General features: G+C 52.1%; 1 protein-coding gene across 2 annotated transcripts; it reads right to left on the minus strand.

The window, feature by feature from the left end:
• Positions 1–396: 396 nt before the first annotated feature.
• On the minus strand, positions 397–25301 carry HNF4A (hepatocyte nuclear factor 4 alpha). 2 transcript variants are annotated; one of them, XM_060122894.1, is made up of 10 exons: positions 25187–25301; positions 20936–21110; positions 19736–19830; positions 13873–13979; positions 13018–13173; positions 9047–9134; positions 7997–8152; positions 4977–5213; positions 1699–1821; positions 397–611 (listed from the first exon to the last, which is right to left on the minus strand). In XM_060122894.1, exons 1-10 carry the CDS (start codon positions 25299–25301, stop codon positions 469–471), a joined length of 1395 nt encoding a protein of 464 aa, XP_059978877.1. In that variant the 3' UTR covers positions 397–468. The 2 variants fall into 2 exon arrangements, with proteins under 2 accessions (XP_059978877.1, XP_059978876.1); XM_060122893.1 differs by having other exon boundaries at positions 1669–1821.

A 25301-nucleotide genomic window follows, 5' to 3' on the forward strand; every position in this document is an offset into this window, starting at 1 on the left:
TTAGGACAGCAGAAGAGGGATGGGTAAGGTGCCACCGTCTGACCCAGCCTAGAAGGGCTCTGTGTCTGACAATGTGGCAGTACTAGGGACGAAGTACCAATCTGAGTGGGGAGGGAGCCATGTTTAAGCAAGGTCTTGTGTCGTCTCCAGGCAGCAATCCTCTAGGGGTGAAGAAGTTGGGGTGAAGGATGAAGGGAAGGCAGTGGCGTCGGCAGGAGAAAAGTTGTCCGAGGCAGCGGAGGATGTTTCAACGGGGGTCTCCCCAAGTCACAGCCCCGTCACCAGAGCGGGTAGTGAAGGGTGGCAGTGGGACGTGGCCCGTAGCCCAAGTTCTAGGGCGCTCGCCCTTTCCATTACTGCTCTGGGACTGGCCCTGTTGTCACAGCTTTCTTCGCTGTGACCAAGTGACCATCGGGGCTCTCTGAGGGGGCCGGGGGGCTGGCAGAGCCCCCTCCCCCTAGTGACTTGCTAGATGACTTCCTGCTTGGTGATGGTCGGCTGTGGGATTGCAGAGGGGGGCTTGACGATTGTGGCGATGGCTCCCGGCAGGAGCTTGTAGGGCTCAGACCCCGAGCCACCTGGCGGCGAGGGCTGTGGAGTCTCAGGGGTGGCTGGAGGGATAGAGAGACAGACAGGGGCTGCTCAGAATGCCAGCCCTTTGGGGAGTAAACGAAGAGTCCTGGGAAAGTTCGTCCCCCTCTCTGAGACTTAGTTTCCTCTACCACAAAATGAGGGAATTAGACTAGATTCTCTCTAAGGTCTCCTACGGCCCAAACCTTCTGAGTCCCAGATCACCAAGTCTAAGTTCCATGAGGTCTGGAAGGCTGTGGCTGGGTCGGGTTCTGTGGTCAGAACCTTTTGCCCAAGTCCCCATAGCCCCCATCTCTTCCATCATTTGACATGGAGACTTCAGCTGCTGCTCTCAAACCAGAGCCCAAGTTGACTCTCCCTATGGACAATGGGACATGTGACAGGAATATCCTTTCTTGGAGAAAAGGAACAGCAGTAGATGCGACCCAAGGGTCCGGCTAACTGGTTCAAAAAATACCATTTCTTTGATGTTGAGGCAGCTGAGTAACAGAAACTAACGGCCCCAGCGCCATTACCAGTTCAGAAAATAATTTTGACTATGACCCACTTGGCCAACTTTATTCAATGGCCGGCTTCCCCAAAGAACAATCTCAGTGAAATGCAACCTCATCTTAGTGGGCCACCTCATCCCAACGATAATCTTACTCTTTGAAGAACTTTGCCCGATGACAAACTCACTCTTGGGAGATATCACCTCAGAGGACAATCTAGCCCAGTGGAGGTTCTCATCCAATGAATGGTCTCACCCAACTGTCTAATGGACAGCCTTACCCAATTGGGCAGTCTTACTTCAATGAACAATTTTACCTAGTGGACAACATCACCTAATGGAATTCTCACCCAATGGGCAGCCTCACCCAGTGGATTGCCTTATCCCAAGGGCCGCTTCATTCAGTGGAGACTGTCCATCACCTCACTGAATAAACAGCCTTCACAATGGATGTCTCACCCCTCATTCCCTACCCTGGAGCACAGAGAACTGTTTTATCCCATTTCCCATCTTCTAGACCCGACCTTCTCCAGATTCCCTCTTAGGCCCCAACCTCACCCCTTCCTGGGTAAAGTCCAATTGCCCACCTGCCTGCCCCCTGGGTCGGGGCCACTCACACATCTGTCCGTTGCTGAGGTGAGCAGGCATCGTGTTGGCAACAATGACGTTGGTGCCCATGTGTTCCTGCATCAGGTGAGGGTGCAGGGGGTGATGGGCATGAGGTGCATCACTGGAGGACCCTGCAGGTAGAAGGGGTACTCAGTGAGGATGAGAGAGTCTGGGATAAAGTCCATGGGCCTTGAGGCACCATCTTCCTCAAGTGTGGCCGATCAACCTGCCCATCCAATACTGACAGTGCCTACTGGGTTCCTATTTCCAGGTTAGTAAACTGGGGCTTCCATTCCTATCCACAGGCTTCATGAAGGTAAGGAGAGGACACAAAAACCAAGAGAATAAAGTGATTTGAAAGAAACAAGGAGCATCTAAAGAAGCTGTGAGATCATTTAAATATTGCAGCAAGCACTGTATTGATTACATGTTAATATAATGGATTCAATCAATGGCTCTCAAAGCTCCTTGGTGTGCAAGTCCTTCAACCATTTGGTCCCAACTCACCATTAAGCCTCATCCCCTATATCTGAAGCCCAAATGACCTACTTATAGCATCGATGTGTCCCCTGTACTGTCCTAGCTCTGTGCTTTTGCTCCTGTGTCACTTCCACTAAAGACGCCTTCTACCTCCCCTTCCCCCGCTCCCCCAATATCCCTAAGTCCAAATTCCAGCTCACAAATTTCCTCCTTTGGGAAGCCTCTCCTGATTCTCCCCAGTCCAGTAGTAAGTAAACCTCTCCTTCCTTGGAATTCCCACCGTCATTTATCTGTAACCCATCTTTCGGGAACAATCACTTCTGTCTGTGAGCATTACAATTACAGGTGTATTTTTCTTCTCTCTTTGAGGTCCTAGCAAAGTGTCTGGAACACAGTAACTGCTTCAAAAAATGTGTCAGAGAATGACAGTACCATATATATAAGGTCTGGTAATAGGCTATGTTCACTAATATGACAATGATGGAATTTTAGGGCTTGCAAGGGGACTCTAAAGTGTACCTGTTGCAGTGATAGCTGTCAATTATTGAGCACCTGTTATGTGCCAGGTACTGCTTTATAGCACTTTTCATGTTTGACATAATTTAATCCCCACAGCAATCCTGTACAGTGGGTATCATTATGAACCCATTCTACAGATGAGATTATAGGACCCGAAGAGATTAATTATCTTACTCATGTTTATCTGGCAACAGAACACAAGCTCCTTCCTGACCCTGATCTCAGTGACACCTGATTCATTATGACCCCATATTCACAGGGTCAAAGTGAGAATGAAATGAGTTACCATATGACAGTAGTTCTCAGCTGGGGGTGATTTTGGTCCCGCAAGGGACCTTTGAAAATATGTGAATATTTGTCACTGACGGAGTGATACTGGCATATCTTGGGTAGAGGACAAGCATGTGGTTAAACAAGGTACAGAAGAGCCCCCTCAGCAAAGAATTGTCCAGTCCCAAGTATCCGCTGAGGTTGAGAAACCTTGTCCTTGACCATCACCAGTAACTGTGTCGCCTCCAAAATCTTAAGTTCAATCATCTTCACTTAGACCCTGCCTCTTACCTTTCCAGCTCACTTCCTCTAGTACCATCACTGCAAAACTTCTTCAGCCCTATTGACGCTGTCATTTCACTGACCCCCACTTTTCACTGTTGTCACCCATCCACATTCCTCTTAGTTCAGCCAAGATTCCGTGGTACATCGTTATGATCACCCCCTTGCAATCATCCTCAGCTCTCTCCCAGGTCCCCTTCTTAGCAAAACATTTTCAAAGGGCGGTATGCTCTTGCTATCTCCACTTCTCCACGTTCCAACTCACTCACTCTGTAATACCCGCTCCCCTGCCTCAAATCTGGTTTCCTTTCCCACGGTCTTCTGACACTGCTCTCAACACAATCGCCAAGAGCCTCCTTCTCCCTCCTGTGGAATTTAACACAATTAAATGTCTGTCCCCACTAAAACACACTCTCCTCTTGGATTCTGGGACTCTCCCTGGCATTTCTCCTATCCCCTTGGCTAGTCTTCCTCTGTCTCCTTCTTCGGCACCTAGTTTCTGGGACACCACGAAGCTGCCTCTCATCCTCACCTTTGGGCTTGTTTGAGCAACAGAGTCAAACATGCATCTGCCTCCTGGATAACTCAACCCGGATATCTAACAGTCATCTCAAGCTTAACTAAAGTCTAACATGGATTCCTCACCACCACCACCATCCCCAGCCTCCAGCTGTTTTTTCTCAGTCTTCCCCATCTCAGTAAATTACTCCACCACCATTCCGGTTCCTCAAAGCGAACATGTAGGTTTCATCCCTGACGCTTCGCCTTCCCCTCACCGCCCCCATCTGATCAATCAGCAGATCCTGTGGGTTCTTCCTCCAAATAGACGTTCAAGTTCATCTATGTTGATCAATTTCCAGTCATGCCTTAGTCCTAGCCTCCTTGTCCTTCCCCTGATTAGAGACAGTGACATGTCTCAGGGGTCTCCTGTCTCCACTTTGCTCCCCTGAAATTCACTTTCTACCCAACAATCAGGATAGTTTGTTTAAAACATTAGTCTGATTTTTCAGTCTTTTTATACGAGTAGTGATGAGAATACAATGCAAATTTCTGACCATAGCCTCTAAGACAATGTTTATGAGTTGGTTTCTGCTCAATCTCTACCTTTATCTCACGTAACTCCTCCCGTCTCACAACCTTATCTTTCTTGAAGACAGAAGCCTCCCCTGCTTCAGGGCCTTTTGCACTACATCTCTTGGAATGTTTCTCTCTTGGCTTTTAAATGTTCTCTTTCCTTCCATCAGGTCCGTGGCATAAAAGTCACCACTTCAGTGAAGTCTCCCTTGGCCAACCTATCTAAAGAGGCCCCTTTTCAGCTATACTCTATCATATTACCTGGTTATTTCAAAATCTGTAGTTGCCCTCTTTATTATATACTTGATAATCATCTGTTTCCACGAGCCTTTATACACAGTGGCAGGCGCATGCACACTCATACACACACACTCATACACAACCTCCAGGAGGACAGAATCTTGTTCTCTGTTGAAACTCCAGCACTTAGAACAGTGACTGGAACATGCTAGCTTCTCAGCACCCGAATTAACAGACCATTATCCCCATTTTCCTGATGAGGAAACTGAGGCTCAGGTAGGTAAAAGGATTTGCCGAAAGCTACAGAGTGAGGAAGTGATGGAGCTGAGAGGTGAACTCAGGTCTGCCTGAGGCTTGTCTTGGAGAGGCCGCCCACCCCAGCCCCGCCCACCTCTCATCCCTTCCTGGGCCGGACACGGACCTCCCAGCAGCATCTCCTGCAGCAGGTTGTCGATCTTGGCCATGCCAAAGAGCTTGATGAACTGGATCTGCTCGATCATCTGCCAGGTGATGCTCTGTAGGGTGGGCAGCAGCAGCAGCAGCTCGCCGAAGCGGCCGCGTGAGTCGTACTGGCGGTCGTTGATGTAGTCCTCCAGGCTCACCTGCACCTGGGAACGCAGCCTCTTGATCTTGCCCGGGTCGCTCAGCCCCTTGGCATCTGCAACGGGAGAGCTTGTGCAAGGGAGGCAGTGGGGGCCACCTGGAGCATCTGGGGTGGTGGGACCCAGATGTCCCCTTACTCCTGAGGCCCTGATAGGGGGACCTCGTGGCCCAGGTTCACATAGGGAGTCCCCAGCAGCGCTGGGGCAAGGATTCACGGTCCTCAAGAATCAGAGTGCGCTAATGCAAGCTGTAGCTTCCCGGACTCAGGCAGAAAAAGGTTTCTGTCACATTTCCTAAGAGGCCGCACTGGGAGAAAGAAGTGGAAGATGGGGGGCAGGACTTCAGGAACACACCCAAGAGGGTACCTTGCAACCGTCTCATCTTAAAGATGGGGAAATCGAGGCACGGAACAAGGAAAGGACTTGGCCCAAGCCACACAGCCATTTGTTGGCAGATCCATGATGTGAATTAGGGCTCCTGACTCCCAGGTAACGTCCCGCCATCCAGACCTCAGCACACACTGCTTCTGCTGCCTTACAATAGCCTCCCCTCTTCTCTGCTCCCTTGCCTGTGTCGTCTTGGGGTTTCAGCTTAGTTTACACTTCCTTCAGGAAGCTGTCTCCATTCCAGCCTCCAAAGTCTGCACTCTCAGTGTCCATGGTGTCCCCAAATTTCTGTGGCTCTTCCATCACTACTGAGCACACAGGATGTTATTGTCTCTTCCACTAGCACAGGCTCCAGACGCGCAGGCTCAGCGGCCATGGCTCATGGGCCCAGCCGCTCCGTGGCATGTGGGTTCTTCCCGGACCGGGGCAAGAACCCGCGTCCCCTGCATCGGCAGGCGGACTCTCAACCACTGCGCCACCAGGGAAGCCCTCTTTTGTCTTGTTAAACCCACTACTTAGCACCATGTGTTGTCAATATTTGTTGAATAGATAATTAGATGAGAGGATGGGTACATGGATGGAAGGATGAATGAATGAATGAAAAAAAAATCAATGGATACATTCTAGATCCTTAACTAAGAAGGTGATTCAAGTGGTCATCCAATAGTTAATCTCAACCGTCATGGAGGTAATACATTTATTTCCTCTTTTATTTCCTCTTTTATGGATAAAGTAAGCAGCAGAAAGAGAACTTCACCCACATTTCCAGTCCAGGGCTTTCTCTTCTGGGCCACGTTTGTGCATTCTTTCATTCAGTCAATAAATATTTATTGAGCACCACCTACGTGCCCGGCCCTGTCCTAGTTCACCTGCCCGTCCAAGCCAGGTTGCTGACCCTGACTCAGCATCAGTAATCCTGCACATTTTACTGAGCAGTTACTATCCATCTAGCTCCGTGCCAAGCACCACAGGGGATGCAGCCTGGGCCAGGCTCTCGAAGAAACTAGAACTAGAAATCTTACCCCCTCAAGAAACGGGGAATAGTGTGTGGTAGGTAGGAACATGGGCTTAAGAGCTGGATAGTCTGAAGTTCAAATCCAAGCTCTGCCATTTCCTGGTTGTGTGACCTTGGGCAAGTTAATCGATCTCCCTGTGCCTCAATTTTCTTATCTGCAAAATAGTGATCATGACAATTCCTACCTCACAAGTAAGAAAGCGAGAACATCCACAGGAAGCGCTTAGAACGGAGCCTTAGCGAGCACTCCATAAACAGTGCTCATTTCCTCTTTGTCACTATTTTTACTAGAGGCGATCTCCATGCAAGGAGGGCCTGGCGCTAAGAACAGCGTCTGGCACACAGTAGGTCCTCTCTCACATAGAAGGAGGGAAGGAAGCCAGCAGGCTTTTGCAGCCCAGGCAACCATCGTGACATTGTGAAACGAAATCACACTTTGCACAAAGACACAACTACAACAACGTTGTATAAAAGTGCAGGTGTGGGCTTCCCTGGTGGCGCAGTGGTTGAGAGTCTGCCTGCCGATGCAGGGGACACGGGTTCGTGCCCCGGTCCGGGAAGGTCCCACATGCCGCGGAGCGGCTGGGCCCGTGAGCCATGGCTGCTGAGCCTGCGCATCCGGAGCCTGTGCTCCGCAGCGGGAGAGGCCACAACAGTGAGAGGCCCACGTACGGCAAAAAAAAAAAAAAAAAAGTACAGGTGGAAAGTCAGTAGATGGAATGGGGAGAGTGGGGTGCATAATCTTTATCCTGCTAATGAAAGGTTAGGAGATACTGCCTACAGGTAATGGGACAAGAAATAATAGCATAAGCGCAGGACATTATAAAGGCGAACAGTAGAGATGCTGAAATAGCAAGAAAAATAGATTAGGAGGAGGGGGGAGAAAAGATGGGAGTGGTGATAGAGAAAAGTGCAATCCTCAGCTATCACAAGAGGGAAAATATGTTCTAAAATGGATAAACCAAGGAATAGAAGGGTTAGCATTTTATTTAGAGCTGGAGAGGTAACTGCCAGAAGAAACAGTAAAAAGAATTGGAAACGGTTCCCCCATGGGGAGTAGGCTTTGGACAGGAAAAGTGTGGTGGGGAAGACTACTTCCATTTTAAGTGCGTGTAAATATTATTTCGATAAAAAATTTTTTTGAGGGAAAGAAAAGAAGGATGGTAGGAGGTAAGGAGCAGAAAGCAGGGAGGAAGGGAAAGAAGGGTAAAGTGGGAAAGAAAAAAACCAAGCCTCTGGAGTCAGTGCACCCTATCAAGTCATTTCAGCCCTTTGAGCCTTGATTTTCCTCATCTGTTAAATGGAGCTAATAGAAATGGCCTCTCCTGCTTGATGTACTAAAGAGATGAGGTGGTAAACTCAGGGTACATAACCCAGTAGGAGAAGTTTGGCAGAGGGTCCGGAGCATCAGGGGAGGGTGGGAGGTCTGGGCTGTACCTGGGTCAAAGAAGATGATGGCTTTGAGGCAGGCATACTCATTGTCATCGATCTGCAGCTCCTGAAAGGGCAGCACCAGCTCATCCAGGATGCGGATGGACACACGGCTCATCTCTGCCAGCTCTGGGCAGTGCCGAGGGACGATGTAGTCATTGCCTGGATGGGTTGGGAAGGAGAGGGGATGGGGAAGCCACCTGGGTGTACCCCTCTCCCCTAGCTTTGGACAAGCCCTACCACTGGCAGTTATAATGCAGCTGGTGCCCATGGGAGGAGGGGCCTGTGGGAATTGTCACGCCTATTTTACAGATGAGGAAGCTGAGGCCCAGATTAAAGGAATGAGTTGCTTGCAGTCACTGGACTGGGCCTGGAGCCTGACTTCCTAGGACCCCTTTCACATCACCCAAGCTCCATTCTTCAACATGACAACAGACCCACAACACTGATGACATTAAAGGGCCACTTGGGAGGCATAAAAGCACCAAGGATAAGGGCTCAGTTTCTGGAACTAGACTGCCTGGGTTGAGTCCTGCTTCTACCACTGACTAGCCAGATATATTTGGGTAAGTCATTTTCTGTGCCTCAGTTTTTCCATCTATAAAATGGGAATAAATTACAGAGCTTACCTCATATGGTCGTCATATTAAAGGAGTTAGTATTTGTAAAGTACTCAGACTAGGGCTCACGGTGCGCCCTATATAAGTATTTAAAATAATAAACAAACATGCTATGAAGGCATAGGTGACATAGGCTGGGGGTTTGTGCCATTCCTGGATGTCTTTTGCTCCTACTCCCTAAGTACACCAGAATGCACAGGTTACTCCAGGGCTAACCCTGACTGTGCTCTAACTTCCATGCTGGGGAATTGAGTTCTTCGAGTCCACATTTCTTTGCATCTGAGTGGGGTATCCAGTTGAGAATACTGAGGACAGGACCATTCCTGATCTTTCTCCCTCACTCCTGCACACTACCATGGAAATCTCCTGTGCCCGGGTGTGCTCCATGCTGGGCACACCCTCTGCAGAGCCCTGGCTGGGCAGGCAGTATCCTCACCTAGAAGCAGAACGTCCTTGAACACCATGGAGCGCTTGGTGGCTCCGAGCAGCAGGTGCTCACCAGCATGGGCTCTGAGCAGGGCCACCTGGAAGAGAGAAGGGATGGCGTCCGGTGTCCACACCCCCGGGAAGGTGTCCACACCCCCGGGAAGGCTGCTCCCGGCCAAGTCAATGACCCTGGGCAAGTCAGCTTAATGCTCTCCTTGCCTTTACCTGCCTGAATTATAAAATGGGTATCAGAAAACTGCTGCCTTGGAACTTCCCTGGTGGTCCAGTGGTTAAGACTCTGCATTTCCACTGCAGGGGGTATGGGTTCAACCCCTGGTCAGGGAACTAAGATCCCACATGCTGTGCAGTGCGGCCAAAAAAAACCAAAAAAAGAAAAAAAGAAAAGAAAGAAAAAGAAGAGAAAACTGCTGCCTTCCTCCCATAACGGATAAAACTGCCTGGAAGGGTAAAGAACATGTGCTCAGAGCCGGGAGACCAAATGCTGAGCCTGTCCTTGAATTGCTGTGTCCAGGGTAGCTGCTGCTCCCCTCTGGGCCTCATCTGCATGGCTGGTAAAACTAACAACTGGGTATGTGGTTTTTTTTTTAGCAGAGACTTAAAGGCTTTCATCAGACTCTCAAGAGGGTCTACAAACCCAAAAAGTTCTAAAACTTTTAGAGCTTTTTCCTGAATTCCTACCCATGGATAAGCTATGAAAGATTATGAAGACTGTTTTGTAAAATGCAGATTCTCAGGCCCTACTGCCAGAAACGCTGATTCTGTATGTCTGGGGTGGGCCCAAGAATCTGAAATTAACAAGCTCCTTGGTTGATTCTGATGCACCGTTGTGTTTGGGAAATCATTACTCCGGGAGATCTCCAGCGCATCCACCCACTTGACGCCGGAAGATTCTAGATTCTGAGAAAGTGTTATAAGAATCTGGACATGGATGTTGCTTCCCGAGGCAAAGGTGTGAGCACTGGTCCTTGGCAGGAGATCTGCTTGACCGACCCCTTCCCTACAGAGAGGACAGGGAGGCCTTGGAAGAAGACTGAAGTCTGAGGTGGGAGCCCTGCCAGTGCACAGGAGGACATCGCTTGCCCTTTCAGAACCACCTGCTTCAGTGCTTGCATGAGGACCAAAGGATGGGGCTGGTCAAACAGTAGCAGGCTGGTAGCCTCAAGGATCTTATCTGCAAGGTTGGGTTGGGGAGTTTGGAAGTTTTTTAGCAGGCTAAGCTAGGAAACAAAGATGCTTTTATTCATTAATTCATTGGATTGCTCATTCTTGTAGTCGTCAAATGTTGAGTATCTACTAAGTGCCAGACACTTGTTTGGGGACACAATGGTGAAAGGAAAGCAAAGGAGGGAGGGAGGAGGAGAAAGAAGGAAGGAAGGAAGGGAGGGAGGGAGGGAGGGAGGGAGGGAGGGAGGAAGGAAGGAAGGAAGGAAGGAAGGAAGGAAGGAAGGAAGGAAGGGAGGGAGAGAGAGAAGGAAAAAATAGATTGATGGAGGGAGGGAGGGAAGGAGAAAGGAACGTGAGGGTCATGTGATAAAGAGCAATGAGGCAAGAGCAACTACATTCGATGAGGAGATCATAAAAGGCCTCTCCAAGGAGGTGAAGTTGTTCTAAGGCACGGAGGATACCTGGCACATAGTAAGCATTCGATAAACATTTGTTTGAATGAAGCAGGAAGGAATAGGTGAAAGGATGAGCCAACTACTTAACATCCTCTCCAGATCGAGCCCCTCCTACCGCCATGCCCTTACCTCATCTGTTCCCCCATGGTTAAGCCTGGTGAGGGTGACAGGAAAAGAGGAGAAACGGCAAACAGCCTTGGAGGTGAGAGCTCCCTCTCCACGACCAGGGCAAAAGGAAGCCAAAGGATGCTGATTACTGAGCACTTCCTATACGCCAGGCGCCATGCAGGACTTTCGTCACTTACCCCAGTGCCTCTGCGATCAAGAGGCAGAAGACCTGGATTCACACCCTGGGGCTGCCTTGTTCTGTGACCTTGGGAACATGGCTCTTTCTCTCTAAGCCTTAGTCCCCTTATCCAATGCTACCCAGCCTTCTAGGTTTCAATGGGTTGATGTCCAAGACAAACCAAGAAGCAAACAAACTTGGAAGGTGGTTCCTGGGGCAACGTCGACAGACAGTGCCCCCAATTCTCCCAGGTGTGCCTCACTCATCTTGGGCAAGATGAGCTCCTTATACACCATGAATGGGGAGCAGGGAACCCTCCTGGCCCTGGGTCTAGCCCCCTAACATGGTGGCTGTTCTGGGGGTGGGCAGGTAGGGGGGTGGTGATGTTAATGATTATTCTGTGTTACTGGCCACCCATCACTGCTCTCTGAGAATGCTCTGAGCCCCAGCCAGGAAGGTTTGGGTGGGAAATCGAGGTTAACAATTGCTTAGCTTGGGGGGGATCTTGTTGCCCTGTTGAGCCCCTGGGAAGGAACAGGAGGGATTAAACATTAATGCAGACTCTCCAGCAGAGGGGACCAGGGCCAGAACATGAGGAGCAGGGGGAAAGGCAGGGGCCGCTCGGCCGAGATCCCTGCCTTGTCATCCCTTCCAAAGCAGAGAGGAATCCAGGCGAGAGGGCGTCTGATCTAGCTCCCCCATGAGGGTGAGGGCCAGCCACACCAGGGTTTTCACAGCGTGTCCCACCAGGTGATACTAACGTACTCCAGGAGAGCCTGGGCATCAGAAGACTTCGAGAAGCCCTAGGCTTCCCAAAGTTCCATAGCTGCCTTGCCTGAGGACTTCTCAGAAACTTTAATAGACCGACACGTGTTGCCAATCTTTTGTGCAAATGTGCAAAACAGAGAAGCAAATGCACCAGGAGCCAGTACCTGGAACACTACCCATTGGTGTCCCTCAGCTTCCCTTGGAGCTGAGAAGGTGACCCAGCCCAACTCCTCTTTCCCAAACAGGGAAAGTGTCTGCAGAGGCCTCAGGGGTGCCCTGGGCAGGCACTACCATTTACAGTATCTCAGAAACTCAACTGTCCTCAGCCCCCGCCCCTTCAGCCCCCTTTTTCCCCTGGGACATTTTTTGGTATTCCAAAGGAGGTGCTTTGGGAAATAAAATGCTGAGTTAAGCCATCTTGGTGGGATACAAGGAAGAAACTGACAGTTAGGGAGGTCCGCTGTGGCCTGGGACTGTGTAGGTGCCCCGTTACATGATTTACACTTCTCAAATGGTAAGTGGGAGATTGGGACGGACATGTACACACTACTATATATAAACTAGATAACTAATAAGGACCTACTGTATAGCACAGGGAACTCTACTCAGTACTCTGTAATGGTCTATATGGGAAAAGAATCTAAAAAGAAAAAGTGCATATATGTATATGTATAACTTATTCACTTTGCTGTACACCGAACTAAATCAACCATGCTCCAATAAAAACTTTTAAAGATGGCAATGTCCCTCAATCCTCCCAACAGCTTTCTGAAGTGGATATTACAATTCCTACTTTACAGGTAAGAAAATGGAGACTCAGAGAGAGAAAGCAATTTGTCCAGGATCACACAGAGAACCTATCTTAGAGCAAGGGCTCAAGCCCAAACCTCCTGATCCCTGCCCCTGACCCCCTACCAACATCCTCCCCAGGAGAGCTGCCTGGGGCAGTGGTGCAGTGGCTACTAGCCTGGACTTTGAAGCTTGTCTGCCTGTTCTAATACCAGCTGTGTTGGATACTAGCTGTGTGATCTTGAGTAAGTTACTTAACCTCTCTGTGCCCCAGTTTCCTCACCTATAAGATGGTCGTAATAGCACTGATCCCCTAGGGTTGTTGGAAGGATTAAATGAGCTAATATTTATAAAGTGATTTAAACAGCTCCAGGCACACATGAGCACTGTGTATGTTTGTTAAATAAAATCAAACCAGTCCAAGGCTATATCCCAGGTGGGCCAGCAGGACCCACTTGCCCAGGGCCCGCACTGCCCGCAGACCGTGCGGGCACTCACCTGGTCGTCCAGGGGGAGCTCGCAGAAAGCTGGGATGTACTTGGCCCACTCGACGAGCACCAGCAGCTGCTCTTTCATGGACTCACACACATCCGCGATGCTGGCGATCTTCTTTGCCCGAATGTCACCATTGATTCCAGAGACAGGGGAGGTGATCTGGGGGAGATGAAGGAAAATGCTGGGGACGGCCAGGCCCTCCTTATATCCTCTGTCCCCTGCACAGAGCCCCCGCCCCGGAGAGTTCTCCTGTCTGGAAAAGGGCAGCTGGACTGTGGGTGCCTTCTCCGCTCTGAAGGAAGCTCAGGGAAAACCGGAAAGGGAGGATGCTGAGGAGGCAGATATGGGGGAAGAAGCTCTCTCTGGGCCTTTATCTGCTGCCTGCCTTGTGTGCCCTCCTCCACCAGCTCCTTTGAACCCCAAGGAACCCCTCAGCCCTAGAGGAGAAGCAGAGCAAAAATCCTCATCCTCATCGGATAAGTGGAGAAACCACTGCCCAGAGAAGTGCTGTGACTTGCCCAAGGTCACACAGCAAGGGGTTGGCTGAGCCCCATGTGCTACTCTGTCCACTTGTCCACTCCTCTTTTCTCTCGGGGCTAAGCTGATCTCAGGCCCTCAGCGAGAGAGAAAACTGCTTGGCTTGCAGAATGCAGGCCCCACAGGGCCCCTGAGTGCCGGCTGTGGGTCTTTGCTACTAAACCGGCTGAGCGACCCTGGTCTCAGTTTCCCTTCTGTGACAGCTGAGGGCCCTCCCATCTGCTGCTCCAGGGCCTGGCTGGGGAGGTCAGGGGTGGAGTTGAGATTCCTCTTTGGGGTGAGGGATCCCCAGGTGGGTGGATCCTGGTGGATCCCCAGTACCTGCTGGGACAGGACCTCGGCCTGCAGGAGCGCGTTGATGGAGGGCAGGCTGCTGTCCTCGTAGCTCGACCTGCGAGTGCTGATCCGGTCCCGTTCGTTCTGGACGGCTGTGAGGAGGCAGAGAGAGGTGGGGGTGGGGGGCTCCCGTGACATGAGGGGTGGCTGAGGAGCAAGGGGAGGTGGCTGAACCCAGAGGGAAGGACTGCAAGGCTGGCCTGGAACAAAGGAAACAGGGTTGGAGGTGGGAGTTGGGGGGCGCTGGGGAGCGTCCAGAGGGCAGAGCCCAGATCAGCGTGTGGGAATGGGGGGAGATGGGTCCTGGCCCAGCTGTGGGAGAACTTGCCAAGCGCCACAACTGCCCCGCACACAGCTGGGTGGCTGTAGGAGTGACCCAGCCATCACTGGAGGCATGTAAGGTCGTGATGACTTGGCAGAGGGCTGAAGGTGGGTCTTGAACTTTGAAGAGGGGATCTGTCTAGATGACAGGCTTTCAAGCTCTGTTTTGAAAAAGGGTCCCTTTCTTTCCAGATGAAAGTGTATAAAACAAGCAAAATGAATTGCTCTGGGTGACGGAGATGGTCAGGGATTCCTGAATGTGGAGGCAAAAGGCCCCACCTGCCCTCAGCCATCAGCAGGAAGTGCATGTGCTCTAGACAAACCTCTCAGGAGCAGCTCAGGAAAGCTCTGGCTCCCTCCTGACCGACTGCGGGGGCCCCCTGCCAGGAACTCAGAGACCCAGGGCCTCCATCCACCAGGGTCTCACCCCCACCCCGGGCATCCCCATCCTGGCCTAAGATGTAAGGTGGTCCTTCTGCTGCCCTGGCCTGGCCCTCGGAGTCCGGGAGGCCTCACGGTGGAATGTTTTTGAAGCTGGAAGGAGGGAGGACGAGGCGGCAGGAGACCTGGGTTCCTGTCGGGATTCATCCCTCACTCTCCATGTGCTGGTGGGGGTCACATCCTCTCTCTGGGCCTCGGTCTCCCCATCTATACGCTTTTCCCTCCAAACCTGCTCCTCGGGGTCTTTCCCATCCCAGGCAGGTTCTTTCTTCCTCCCAGCCTGGGAGTCTCACTATATGCCTTTTTTCTCACACTCCAAATTCCATCAGAAAGCTTTGCAAGCTCCATCTGCGGCTCCTGCTCCGGGCTGCGCCTTGGGGCAGTTCAGACCCTCCTCACCGGTCACTGTGCTTCTGGCCTTGCCCCTGCCATCTGTGCACCTCTCGAAAGACAAAGGGATCCCCTAAAACCCAACTCAGGTCATATCCCTCCACTGCTCAAAACCAGGACCTCCCCATCATACCCGGAGTAAAGAGACAATTCCTCGCGATGGTCCTGTCTCTCCCATCTCGCTTTTATTCTCTCTGCCTGTCAAACCTGTCTCCCCGCTGTTCTGGGACTCACTCGGCCACTCTCCCTCAAAGCCTTCCCGCGGCTGTTCCCACTGCCTGGAATTCTCTTCCCCCTGCAGCTAAGCTGCTTCTTCTTCATTTACTCACGTCTTTGTGCAAATATCACCGTCTCAGAGACACCTGCTCTGACCATCCTGTCTGATGTGGTATCCCTCCCACAGGCTCTGCCCTTTCTCCAGCCTTATTTTTATTTTTTTGCGGTACGTGGGCCTCTCACTGTCGTGGCCTCTCCCGTTGCGGACACAGGCTCCAGACGCACAGGCTCAGCAGCCACGGCTCATGGGCCCAGCTGCTCCACGGCATGTGGGATACTTCCCGGACCGGGGCACGAACCTGTGTCCCCTGCATCGGCAGGCGGACTCTCAACCACTGCGCCACCAGGGAAGCCCCTTCTCCAGCCTTATTTTTCTTCTTGGTACTTACTCTCTGTTTCTTTCTTCACTCTCTGTCTCTCTAAGAGAAGAAAAGCTCCAGAAAGCCAGAACATCATCCCTATTGTCCGCTGCTGTAGCCCCAACAAGTAGAACAGAGCCTGGCGCACAGTAGGTGCTCAATAAATATCTGTTGAGTGGCTGAAAAAAGGCGCAGGATGAGACAAGCTCTGATTCTTGGGCACATCCTATGCCCCGTTTCTCGATGGAACGTTGACATTCCCGCTATTCAACTCTCTCCTGATTTCACACATTGTTGAAATCAGAGAATGAAAGTCAGATAGTGTACAGGGAGCCCGGGAATTTGGTGGGATATGATAGAGGTCCCAAGGTAAGAAATCTCCTCTCCCCAGACCCACCATCCTGGACGGATGCCAGCTCCCAGCACCGCTCCCCTGCCTGAGTCCCGCCCCGCCCGCAACACCCCTCCCATGGCTACCAGCCCGCACCCACCAGGGCGCCAAGTGGCGGCCTAAGAAAAGGGCTGCTGTCAGCAGCTGGGGATTGGGCTCCTCAAGGTTAGGCCGGTGTTATCAGTGCCCGGCGCGAGCTCAGTCACGGAATGATGTTTTCCACATGTTTGCTCAGTATTAGCAGGGTCGGGGACCTAAGGTAACTTCTATTGAATATTAACCGGCCTGGGCAGAGGCGGAGAGGAGGACCAGCCTGTCTTCCGAGAGAACCCCTGAGTCGGGGCGTAGGGGAGTGCTGGGCCGGGGTTCCCAGGAAGGACCTCTCAGACGGCCCCTGGCCTACCGCCAGCTTGCACCTCCTGCACCCCTGGCTCTGCGTCCTGGGCTGGATTTCCGATGCCAAGAGTCAGACATTTGTCCTGGGTCTACCAGCAGGGGCCCAGGAAGGTGTAGGTTGAGAGGAAGAAATTTGAGACCGGCTGTTGAGCCCACTGATTCCCCAGATTTCTTCCCAGAGTCTTTGTTCTTTCAGGGAACCCACTTCTGACCACCGTGGAATAGCCTCTGGCCAAACTTATAAGACTTTGAGGTCGAGAGGAAGTTTCAGGAATCTCGACCGAGAAGGTGCCTCCCAAGGCCATCACTACTAGATTTCCTCCAGGGACCTTGGTGTCTGCTCAGCTCTGGGGAGGCTGAGCTAGTCCTGCCTTCCCCCACCCCGACCCAATCACATCACCTCTCTGGCCTCAACTTCTGCATCTGTAAAATGGGGAGGGGGTAGATCTGATGACCTCGTATACAACGGACTGGTCTATAAATGCTATGTTTGCGGCCCATACCTTCCTGTCCTCAGGGGCAACTTTTGAGTTTTAATCCCTGGATCTTCCTAAGGCCATCGAGGAAGGGAAATAAAAACTGGTCCCAACTCTCCTGATCACTGGGGCTTCCACCGAGAATCTCTCTTGACCTCCCACCAGGCCAAGGAGGGGTGTTGGGACTGTAAGACTTAGGTAGAGCTAGTAATGTCCTGACTCCCCAGAACTTGACCACAGTGGCAATGGAACACGTTGCTACCCTGGCCTGTTCTCAAAGCAACCAAGCAACTGCATGTGTCATGATCTCCTGGTTAACCCAAGCATGTAAATAAGCACCAACCTTTACTAGCCCACACTCACTTGCCATCGGTCAATTCTCCTATCCTCCTGGAGTAACGCCACCTTCTCCAAGACATTGGCTATTTTCAAGCCTAAGCTAAGGCAGAATGGCCGGGGGCTCTCCCTCCCCTTCCAGGAGCCAGGATCCGGGCCTGCTGCCTCTGTGGCAGCCCAGTGGGAGGATCAGGGAACAAATACACATGTCCTGGTGGGCAGTATGAACTTGTACGGGTAGATCAGTGGGCGTAAAGGTGGACTCACAGAGCTGGAAGGGTTCATTATCCAGCCCTGTCCTTTTATAGATGTGAACACCAGAGCCCAGATGGGGCAGAAACTTCCTCGAAGGGACACGTGAAAGTGACTCTGAATATTTAACAAGAGACGTCTATAAAGACCATCCAGATGCAGGACCAGGCTACCTACAGCCTAGGAAGGTAGCCATCTGCTCAGGTGAGCTGCCAACCTTTCTCCCACCTGCCTGTCACAAGGCCTGGAATTTTAACATGAGAGATTCATTCTCTCAAACCTAAAATCTTAGGCTGTCGGGGTGATTGATAGAATCACTGGCTCTTAGACTATAGCTCTTAATCTTTTTCTTGCCTCCAGCCGTTCATGCACGCCTCATATTCCCATTCATAACATTTCTTTCTTTCTTTCTTTTTTTTTTGGCCACGCTGCACAGCATGTGGGATCTTAGTTCCCTGACCAGGGATCGAACCTGCGCCCCTGCACTGGAAGCATGGAGTCTTAACCACTAGACCACCAGGGCAGTCCCCCATTCATAACATTTCTCATTCCACAAAGTCGTTCTCAAGTTCAAGGTGAGACTGGCTCAATCGCATTGATAACTGGGTAGGGGAGAGCAGGGGGGCATCTGCCTTTTGAAAAAGGCCCTCCCCGACTTTGAGGATAACTGAGGTCTGGATGAGAGAATTGTGTTGCTGCGAACCAGAAGGGGCCTTGGAGACCACGCACTCCTTCGTGAGGATCACAGGCCCAGGTTTCCCAGCAGGGCTAGTGAACTCTAAGGGCTCTGTAGGGATGAGACCCAGAAGCTGTTTCCCAGGGAGGGAGAAGAGAAAACAGGGGCTCAGAGGTAGAGTCGGGGAGGGGAGACAAGCAAAGCCAAGTTCCCGTCCTTCTCAGTCTGCCCGGGGAAGGCTGAGTCCCAGGATCCTGCTGCGGCGTAGGGTGGGGTGGGGTGTGTGTGTTTGTACAGAACTAGACCAAGGGTTTTGGCTGCTGTGCCACAGCTGCGGGCTGGAAGTGAAGGTCTGGGAGCCAGTCCCAGGGCTGGGAAAAGTGAGTTGAGCAGAGAAGGAGACAGAGATTTGAAAATGAGCTCAAGTTACCCAGAGAAGCGGTTAAAAGATGTTTGCCTCCTGAGTTTAGGCTGAAAAACTTTTAAACATCCCTGGGGTCTGGAGGGCACAGTAGGCAGCACTGAGGTATCGTCTAAACAGCAATGAACTCGGGTCCAAAGCTCTGGGTTCAAACCTCGGAGCTTGTCTGACCAGCTGCGGGCAAGCTGCTGAACCATCCTGGGCCTCAGTTCCCTCGTCCATGAAAAGCAGGAAGGATAATAGTGCCACACAGGGCTGTCATGAGAATGAAAGGAACTATCAACTGTGGAAACGCCCAGCCAGGGGATTGGTATCTGCTGGTGGCAGGAGGCCAGGGAGACCCGAATAAACATTGTGCCCCAGCGTTCCCATCCTCCTCCACCCAGGGGCCTTGTTCCCTCTTCCTAGAACGGGAGAACGCTGGGTCACCCGATGCCCAAGAAGGAAGATTAAGAAACTGCTTGCGGGGGGCTTCCCTGGTGGCACAGTGGTTGAGAGTCCGCCTGCCGATGCAGGGGACACGGGTTCGTGCCCGGGTCCGGGAAGATCCCACATGCCGCGGAGCGGCTGGGTCCGTGAGCCACGGCCGCTGAGCCTGCGCGTCCGGAGCCTGTGCTCCGCAACGGGTGAGGCCACAGCGGTGAGAGGCCCGTGTACCGCGGGGCGGGGGGGAAAGAAAAAGAAACTGCTTGGGGAGGAAGCTCAGCTACAGAACTCTCGCACCCCCGCCCCCATTCCCATTTGCTGAGTCTGGGTGGTGGGTCCGTGGATGTTCGTAGTGCCGTTCTCTACACTTTTCCTAATGTTTGAAATAGTATATTAAGAAAAAGCACCCAACTCGGCTGCCTTGTGTTGGTAAAGGCAGGCAGGGGTAGTGGCGCTGGGAACCTGAGTAGCTGAAAGTGGGAGCTTATCTCTTGGAATCTTTCTCAAGACCAAGCCCAGCCCCTCCCTATGGTCAGATTTTCAGGCCCTCCCTCCTCTCAGCCGTTAGCCAGTCACCCTGGGGCCTGTCACCAAGTCATAAAGTTGTGGCCGCAGTTGTAAATGGCTGCCGGGAGCTTGCGGGTGCAGGTGGGACAGTGGGGTGGCAGGGGGAGGGTCGAGGCTCACCTTCCTTCTTCATGCCAGCCCGGAAGCACTTCTTGAGCCTGCAGTAGCGGCACTGGTTCCTCTTGTCCTTGTCCACCACGCACTGCCGGCTAAATCTGGGGAGGGCTTTGGATGGTTGGGTAGAGAAGAGACAGCCTTCCCCCTCCCAGGTCTGAACCAGGATCCTGGCCATCTGGTTGACCTCCAGCCTCTTTGTTCAAACCTTTCATCCCAGGAGTTCTTCTGCTAACCAACCAGGAGCTGGAAAGGCCCTATGGACTCTCTGAGAGCCCAACCCTGTCCCGCTAAACATGGGGAAACTGAGGCTCAGAGAGGCGACACGTGGCCTCAGACCACTCAGCTGCAAATACAAGGCACTGCTATTTCCAGCATATCCTATAAAATCCCAGAGCCCAGAGTGGGCTCCTGATTGTGGATCAGTGTCAATACTTGGTCCACATAAGCCACATTCTTGGGGGGCGGGGATATGGAATAGAGGCAGTACCCACAGTGGTTATGGGTGGGACCCTGAGTGTCAATCTGGGCTCTGACATTGATTCAAGCTGGGTGACCTTGGGCAAATTCCTAGTCCTCTCCAAGCCACAGCTTCCTCATCTATAAAATGAGAATAATAATAGTAACGACCACAGCAGGGTGTTGACAGGTGACAATGAGATAATTACCTTAATGGGGCTCAGCACACAATCTGTTCATAGTAAGGGCTCGTAACTGACAGCTACCATTATTTTATTATTGCTGTTACCCAGAACGTGAGATGCTTTGAAGGAGGGATCTCCAAGGCCTTGAGAGAGGTGGAAAGGCCGGGGCCAATCCCCTATTTGCCCCAGAAAAAGCACCAGGTTGGGGGATGGTCCTCATCCTCTGAGGCTTCAGAATTGGCTTAAACCACATGGGTCCCCATTTGCTAAATGGGAAAAATAACAATGAGCTTCTGGGAACAGTTAATACAGGCAAAGACTTAGTATGGTGCCTGGCACATGGTAAGTACTCAATAAATGTCAGTCTATGGCTTTATGATCAATAAATGAAGTTTCTAGAATAGATGTTCCCATCTGGATCTGCAAGGACTGAGAAATCAGAGGAGGCTTGAAGGGCTTGAAGGGCAGATGCCTCTGGGACCTATTCAGAGAGAGGACAGACCCGGGGGGACATTAGCCCAAGTGCACCCATTTCCCAGCTGGAGAAATCAACGTTCCTCACCTGCAGGAGTACATGTGGTTCTTCCTCACACTCCTCCGGAAGAAGCCCTTGCAGCCATCACAGCTTGAGGCACCATAGTGTTTGCCTGTGGCCCGGTCCCCACAGATGGCACACAGGGCGCTGACACCCAGGCTGTTGGGTGCGTTGAGGTTGGTACCTTCTGATGGGGACGTGTCTGCGCCACAAAAGAAAAGTGAGGACACAGCGGGGGCAGAAAGTCACCTCCCGGAGGCCCTGCTCTCCTGGTGGTTTAGATTCAGAAACTGAGATGAGCATTGTGGGGACCTCCCCAGGGCTTCAGCCTCAGCTACGCCCAGGTGCTGTCATACTCCCTCCAAGAACTTGGGCAAGTTCCTCGCCATTTTGGAACCCCCATTTTGCATCTGTAACTTAGGGACGGTTGTGGCACTGACTTCACAGAGTTGTTTGCAAAGGTCTGTTCCTTCCCATCGTGGAGACCGCTAGCCCCAGCTTTTCTCTGGGAAGGAACGAAAACCTGGCTGTCTCCTAGGATGCATCGGACCCTTGTAGACCCTGATTGGCTGGGTGGAGGGGACTGTGGGAGGGGCAAATATTCCCCCAGCATCTGCCCAGAACCAGGTCCTGTTCCTCACTCCTCACTGAGTGAACAGGTCTGGGTGGCTCTCAGCTTGGTACCCAGGGGCCCTGAAACTCTCCCAGGGAACAGGAAGACATACATCAAGGACAGTGGCTCGTTTGCCCTCCTGGGAGGATCATGGCAAGGATCTGAGCACCTCATAGCAAAAGCTACTGCATCTATGTAAATGTGAAGAGGGGAATAAGAGGCAGGCGGCTGGGGTCCTGGGTACTAGTACTGCTACCAACTTGCTTGTGGCCTTGGGACAAGCTCCTTTTCCTTGCTTCAATTTCCCCTGGGCCTCAGTTTCCCTAACTGTAGAGAGGGGCAGTTTGACTGGTCCAGTTGTTTTCCATTTTTTTTAAGTTTCAGCAGCTGAACCCTCTTTTTTGTAAGCAAATCTTCCACCAAGGATAGACCTCTTAGAGAAGTTGACAAGCACTATCGACCATCTCCCCAGAAAAATGCCTACATACGCACATCTCACAAAGTCACACACACACGTGTTTTCATAGAAACCCTGAATCCAATCTTGAATTCCTAGGGAACATCTAGCTAAGAACTGGAGAGGGATATAGTGCTGTAGTTAAGAGCACAACCTCTATAGCCCTTCTGCCAAGTTTAAATCGTAGCTTGCCCACCTCTTAGCTCTGTGACCTTGGTTGCATTAATTTACTTCTCTGTGCCTTCATTTCCTCACGTGTAAAATGGGGAACATGATAATCCCCAGGTCTATTATGAAGATTCAGTGAATCAATATATGTGAAGTGCTTGGCACATAACAAGCACTATATCAGTGTTTGTGAAATGAAAACTTTTCTGCAGAAGAAAACTCTGGGAGCAGATGACTTCCAGCCTCCAAGCACAAGTGGACATCTCATTGCTGCTGTGGCCTAGCTGAACATCACCTAGACTCCCGAGGGTGCCCAGGAGTGCGGCCCCCTCCACTTGGTGAATTATTCCTGGAGATGGGGATAATTGTTAAACTGCGTTGGTGCCCTTTCTCCCTCAGCCTTGCCTCCTCCAACCCCCAGGAGAGCTGACCCCACAACTCAGGCGGAGGCTGGGGGAAGGGGATCCCATATCCTGGGCAGGATAGGCTGGGCGATGCCAAGTGTATCACCCCACTCCCGGGGTCAGCTGATGCTGGGTCAGCTCCCATTCTCCAGGTGAGAACATCAAGGCTCGGAGAGGACAGGACTTGCCCAGAGTCATCACATTGCTGTTAAGTAGAGGAACCAGATTTATGGTCCAGGTGTGAGGGCCAGTGCTGGCCTCTGGCCAGTGCTGTCCTTATTGGGGTGTCTGCTGGGGCCTCTGATAAACAAGGACTTCTGCCACTTCTGAATCAAGAGTGGCAGGCAGGTAGGGAGCTATCTTTGGAGCCTTCAAGCCTCCAGCCCAGGATGTATGCAAAAGATAACCCCAACTCTCAACCCACTTCAAACTCCAAGGGAGAACGTAGACTCTTCTTAGAGATGCTCAGAGTTCCTGAGACGACTCATGCGGGGCCAGGACCGGTTACCAGCGCTAAGCACTCAGGTGCCTTATCGTTTTTTTTTTTTTTTTGCGTTACGCGGGCCTCTCCCATTGCGGAGCACAGGCTCCAGACACACAGGCTCAGCGGCCATGGCTCACGGACCCAGCCGCTCTGCGGCATGTGGGATCTTCCTGGACCGGGGCACGAACCCACGTCCCCTGCATCGGCAGGCGGACTCTCAACCACTGCGCCACCACGGAAGTCCCAAGTGCCTTATCTTATTGGATCTTCTGGTTAGCCCTGGGAGGCAGGTGCTATGATTTACTCCCACTTTACAGATGAGAAAACTGAGGCTCAGAGAGGAAAATGGCTTGGCAAGTTCACACAGGTAGGAAGGATTTATGCCAGAATTTGAGCCCTGATCTTTCTGGCTCCAGAGCTGGAGGCTGTCCTGTCTTCAGAACAGCCGGTAAGGAGCCTGGCCTCTGTCTCAGGAACACACAGTTCTCGGGAGCTGGAGATATGCGTTTTGAAGGGGTGATGGGGGCAGCCCAGGGCTGGGCGGTGACCAGGTGTGGCAGCACACACCATCCCTCTGGGGTCACATAGACCCTGCCTAGTGCAGCAGCTTCTTGTTTACCATTTCCTGTGTGTTTTCCCCTCAGTTCCCTCACGTGATACCCGGACACTCCTAAAAGCCGGCCGGCCAGCAGGCCTCAGGTGACTAAGCCCATTTTGTAGAATATACAGAGGCCAGGAGAGGGGAGGTGACATGCCCAAGGTCACAGTGAGTGAATGGCAGGGGGAGGCGAGCAGCTGGTAAGACTGACCACGGGCAGTGCCCACTGACCACGGGCAGGGCAGATACCTCTCTCTGGCTGAGCTGAGCTGACCCAAGTTCTACAGACCTCAGCTGAAGCCGCGGAGCCATGGAAGGAAGGCAGGTGGAAGGCCAGCCTCGGCCAGCTGCCCTCTCTCCTGTGAGGCTGGCCTTCGACCAGTCAGGTCCCGGCATCCTGGCTTCCAGGCCTCCTCCCTTCCCCCATCTCTTTGTACAGGAGACCCCCCCCCACCTTCAAATGTGCTCTAGGTGATATGGGAGCGTATGTATAAACCTGGGGAGAGACACACAGGCAACACGATCTGCTCTAAGACAAACGGACCTGTTGCTGATGTGAATCGCATTTGTTGAATGGCAACCCTACACATCACGTGTACGCAATCACATCACGTGTACACAATCACATGTGCTCTGGACCCCCGAGGGCAGGGATACGCACACACACACAAGCAGGTATAAACAGGATGCCCAAACGGGACATACACCCAGGAAGCTCGGGGCACACAAACCAATCCACATCCACAGACCACGTGTGCAAACATCCACAGACACACGTACACACACTCATCACCGCTCACGGACATAAGCAAGGCAAACGCAGGCATTCCCTAGAGACACCAACAAACACAGACCCACTCAGTGAACAAATGCAACTAGAAATAAGACACAGAACACGCACACACAGACGGGCGAACACAAACATGCAAGTGGATTCCCGGAAACACACGTTTGCAACACACTGCCACCTGCCCACACGCGTACACGGAAACTCACGCATGCACGCCAAGAGGAGGTCACGATCGCACACCAGCGCACACGCACATGGCACACGCACTACTGATCCGCGTCTCATTTAGCAAAAGCTCCCTGAGAACTCCATTTTCTCTGAGTGGGGCGTTCACCCCAGGAAAGTCCCAAAGATGCCCTGAAACACAGCTGTACCTCCATCCACCGTCCCCAGGGACAGGACGTACCTTTCCATCTCTCTGGACCTAGAAGGGACCACGTGGACCAGTTACTGGAGCTGGACACCAAGAGGAAGCTCCCATGAAGTCCCCGCTCCCAGTGACACGCTGAGCGGGGACAGCTTTGGTAATGGGGACCACAGGGACCTGGCAGGAATACCTGGGACCTACTTTTGCTGAAGATTTGCCCTTGCAGCACGCCCCCAACCCAGAATACCTCTGGTCACTGTACCTGGGCACATCTGCTTCACCTGGCAACACCTGTGCTCTCACCTATGGGACCAATGTGCTAATCTATCATTCTCCCAGTCCCAAATTGAGTGCTGAAGACTCGCTCCTGTACCTGGGCACACCTGCCCCCACCTACCATTGCCCATCGTCAACACCTGCACATTCTCAAACTCCAGGGTGGTGTAGGCTGGGTCCAGCGCAGCACTGTAGTCGGCCATGTCCATGTCGACAAGGGTTTTGGAGAGGCGCAT

Source organism: Lagenorhynchus albirostris, chromosome 15 (assembly GCF_949774975.1).
Source record: "Lagenorhynchus albirostris chromosome 15, mLagAlb1.1, whole genome shotgun sequence".
NCBI classification, from domain to species: Eukaryota; Metazoa; Chordata; class Mammalia; order Artiodactyla; family Delphinidae; genus Lagenorhynchus; species Lagenorhynchus albirostris.

Bases quoted from the DNA above. Each gene is read 5' to 3' on its own strand.
- HNF4A (XM_060122893.1), bottom strand. From the start codon at position 25,301: ATGCGCCTCTCCAAAACCCTTGTCGACATGGACATGGCCGACTACAGT. The intron at 13,174-13,872 runs GTACTGGGGATC...CATCTCCCCCAG, and splicing joins CCGAGGTCCTGTCCCAGCAG to ATCACCTCCCCTGTCTCTGG. The intron at 5,214-7,996 runs GTACAGCCCAGA...CTCCCGTTGCAG, and splicing joins CATCATCTTCTTTGACCCAG to ATGCCAAGGGGCTGAGCGAC.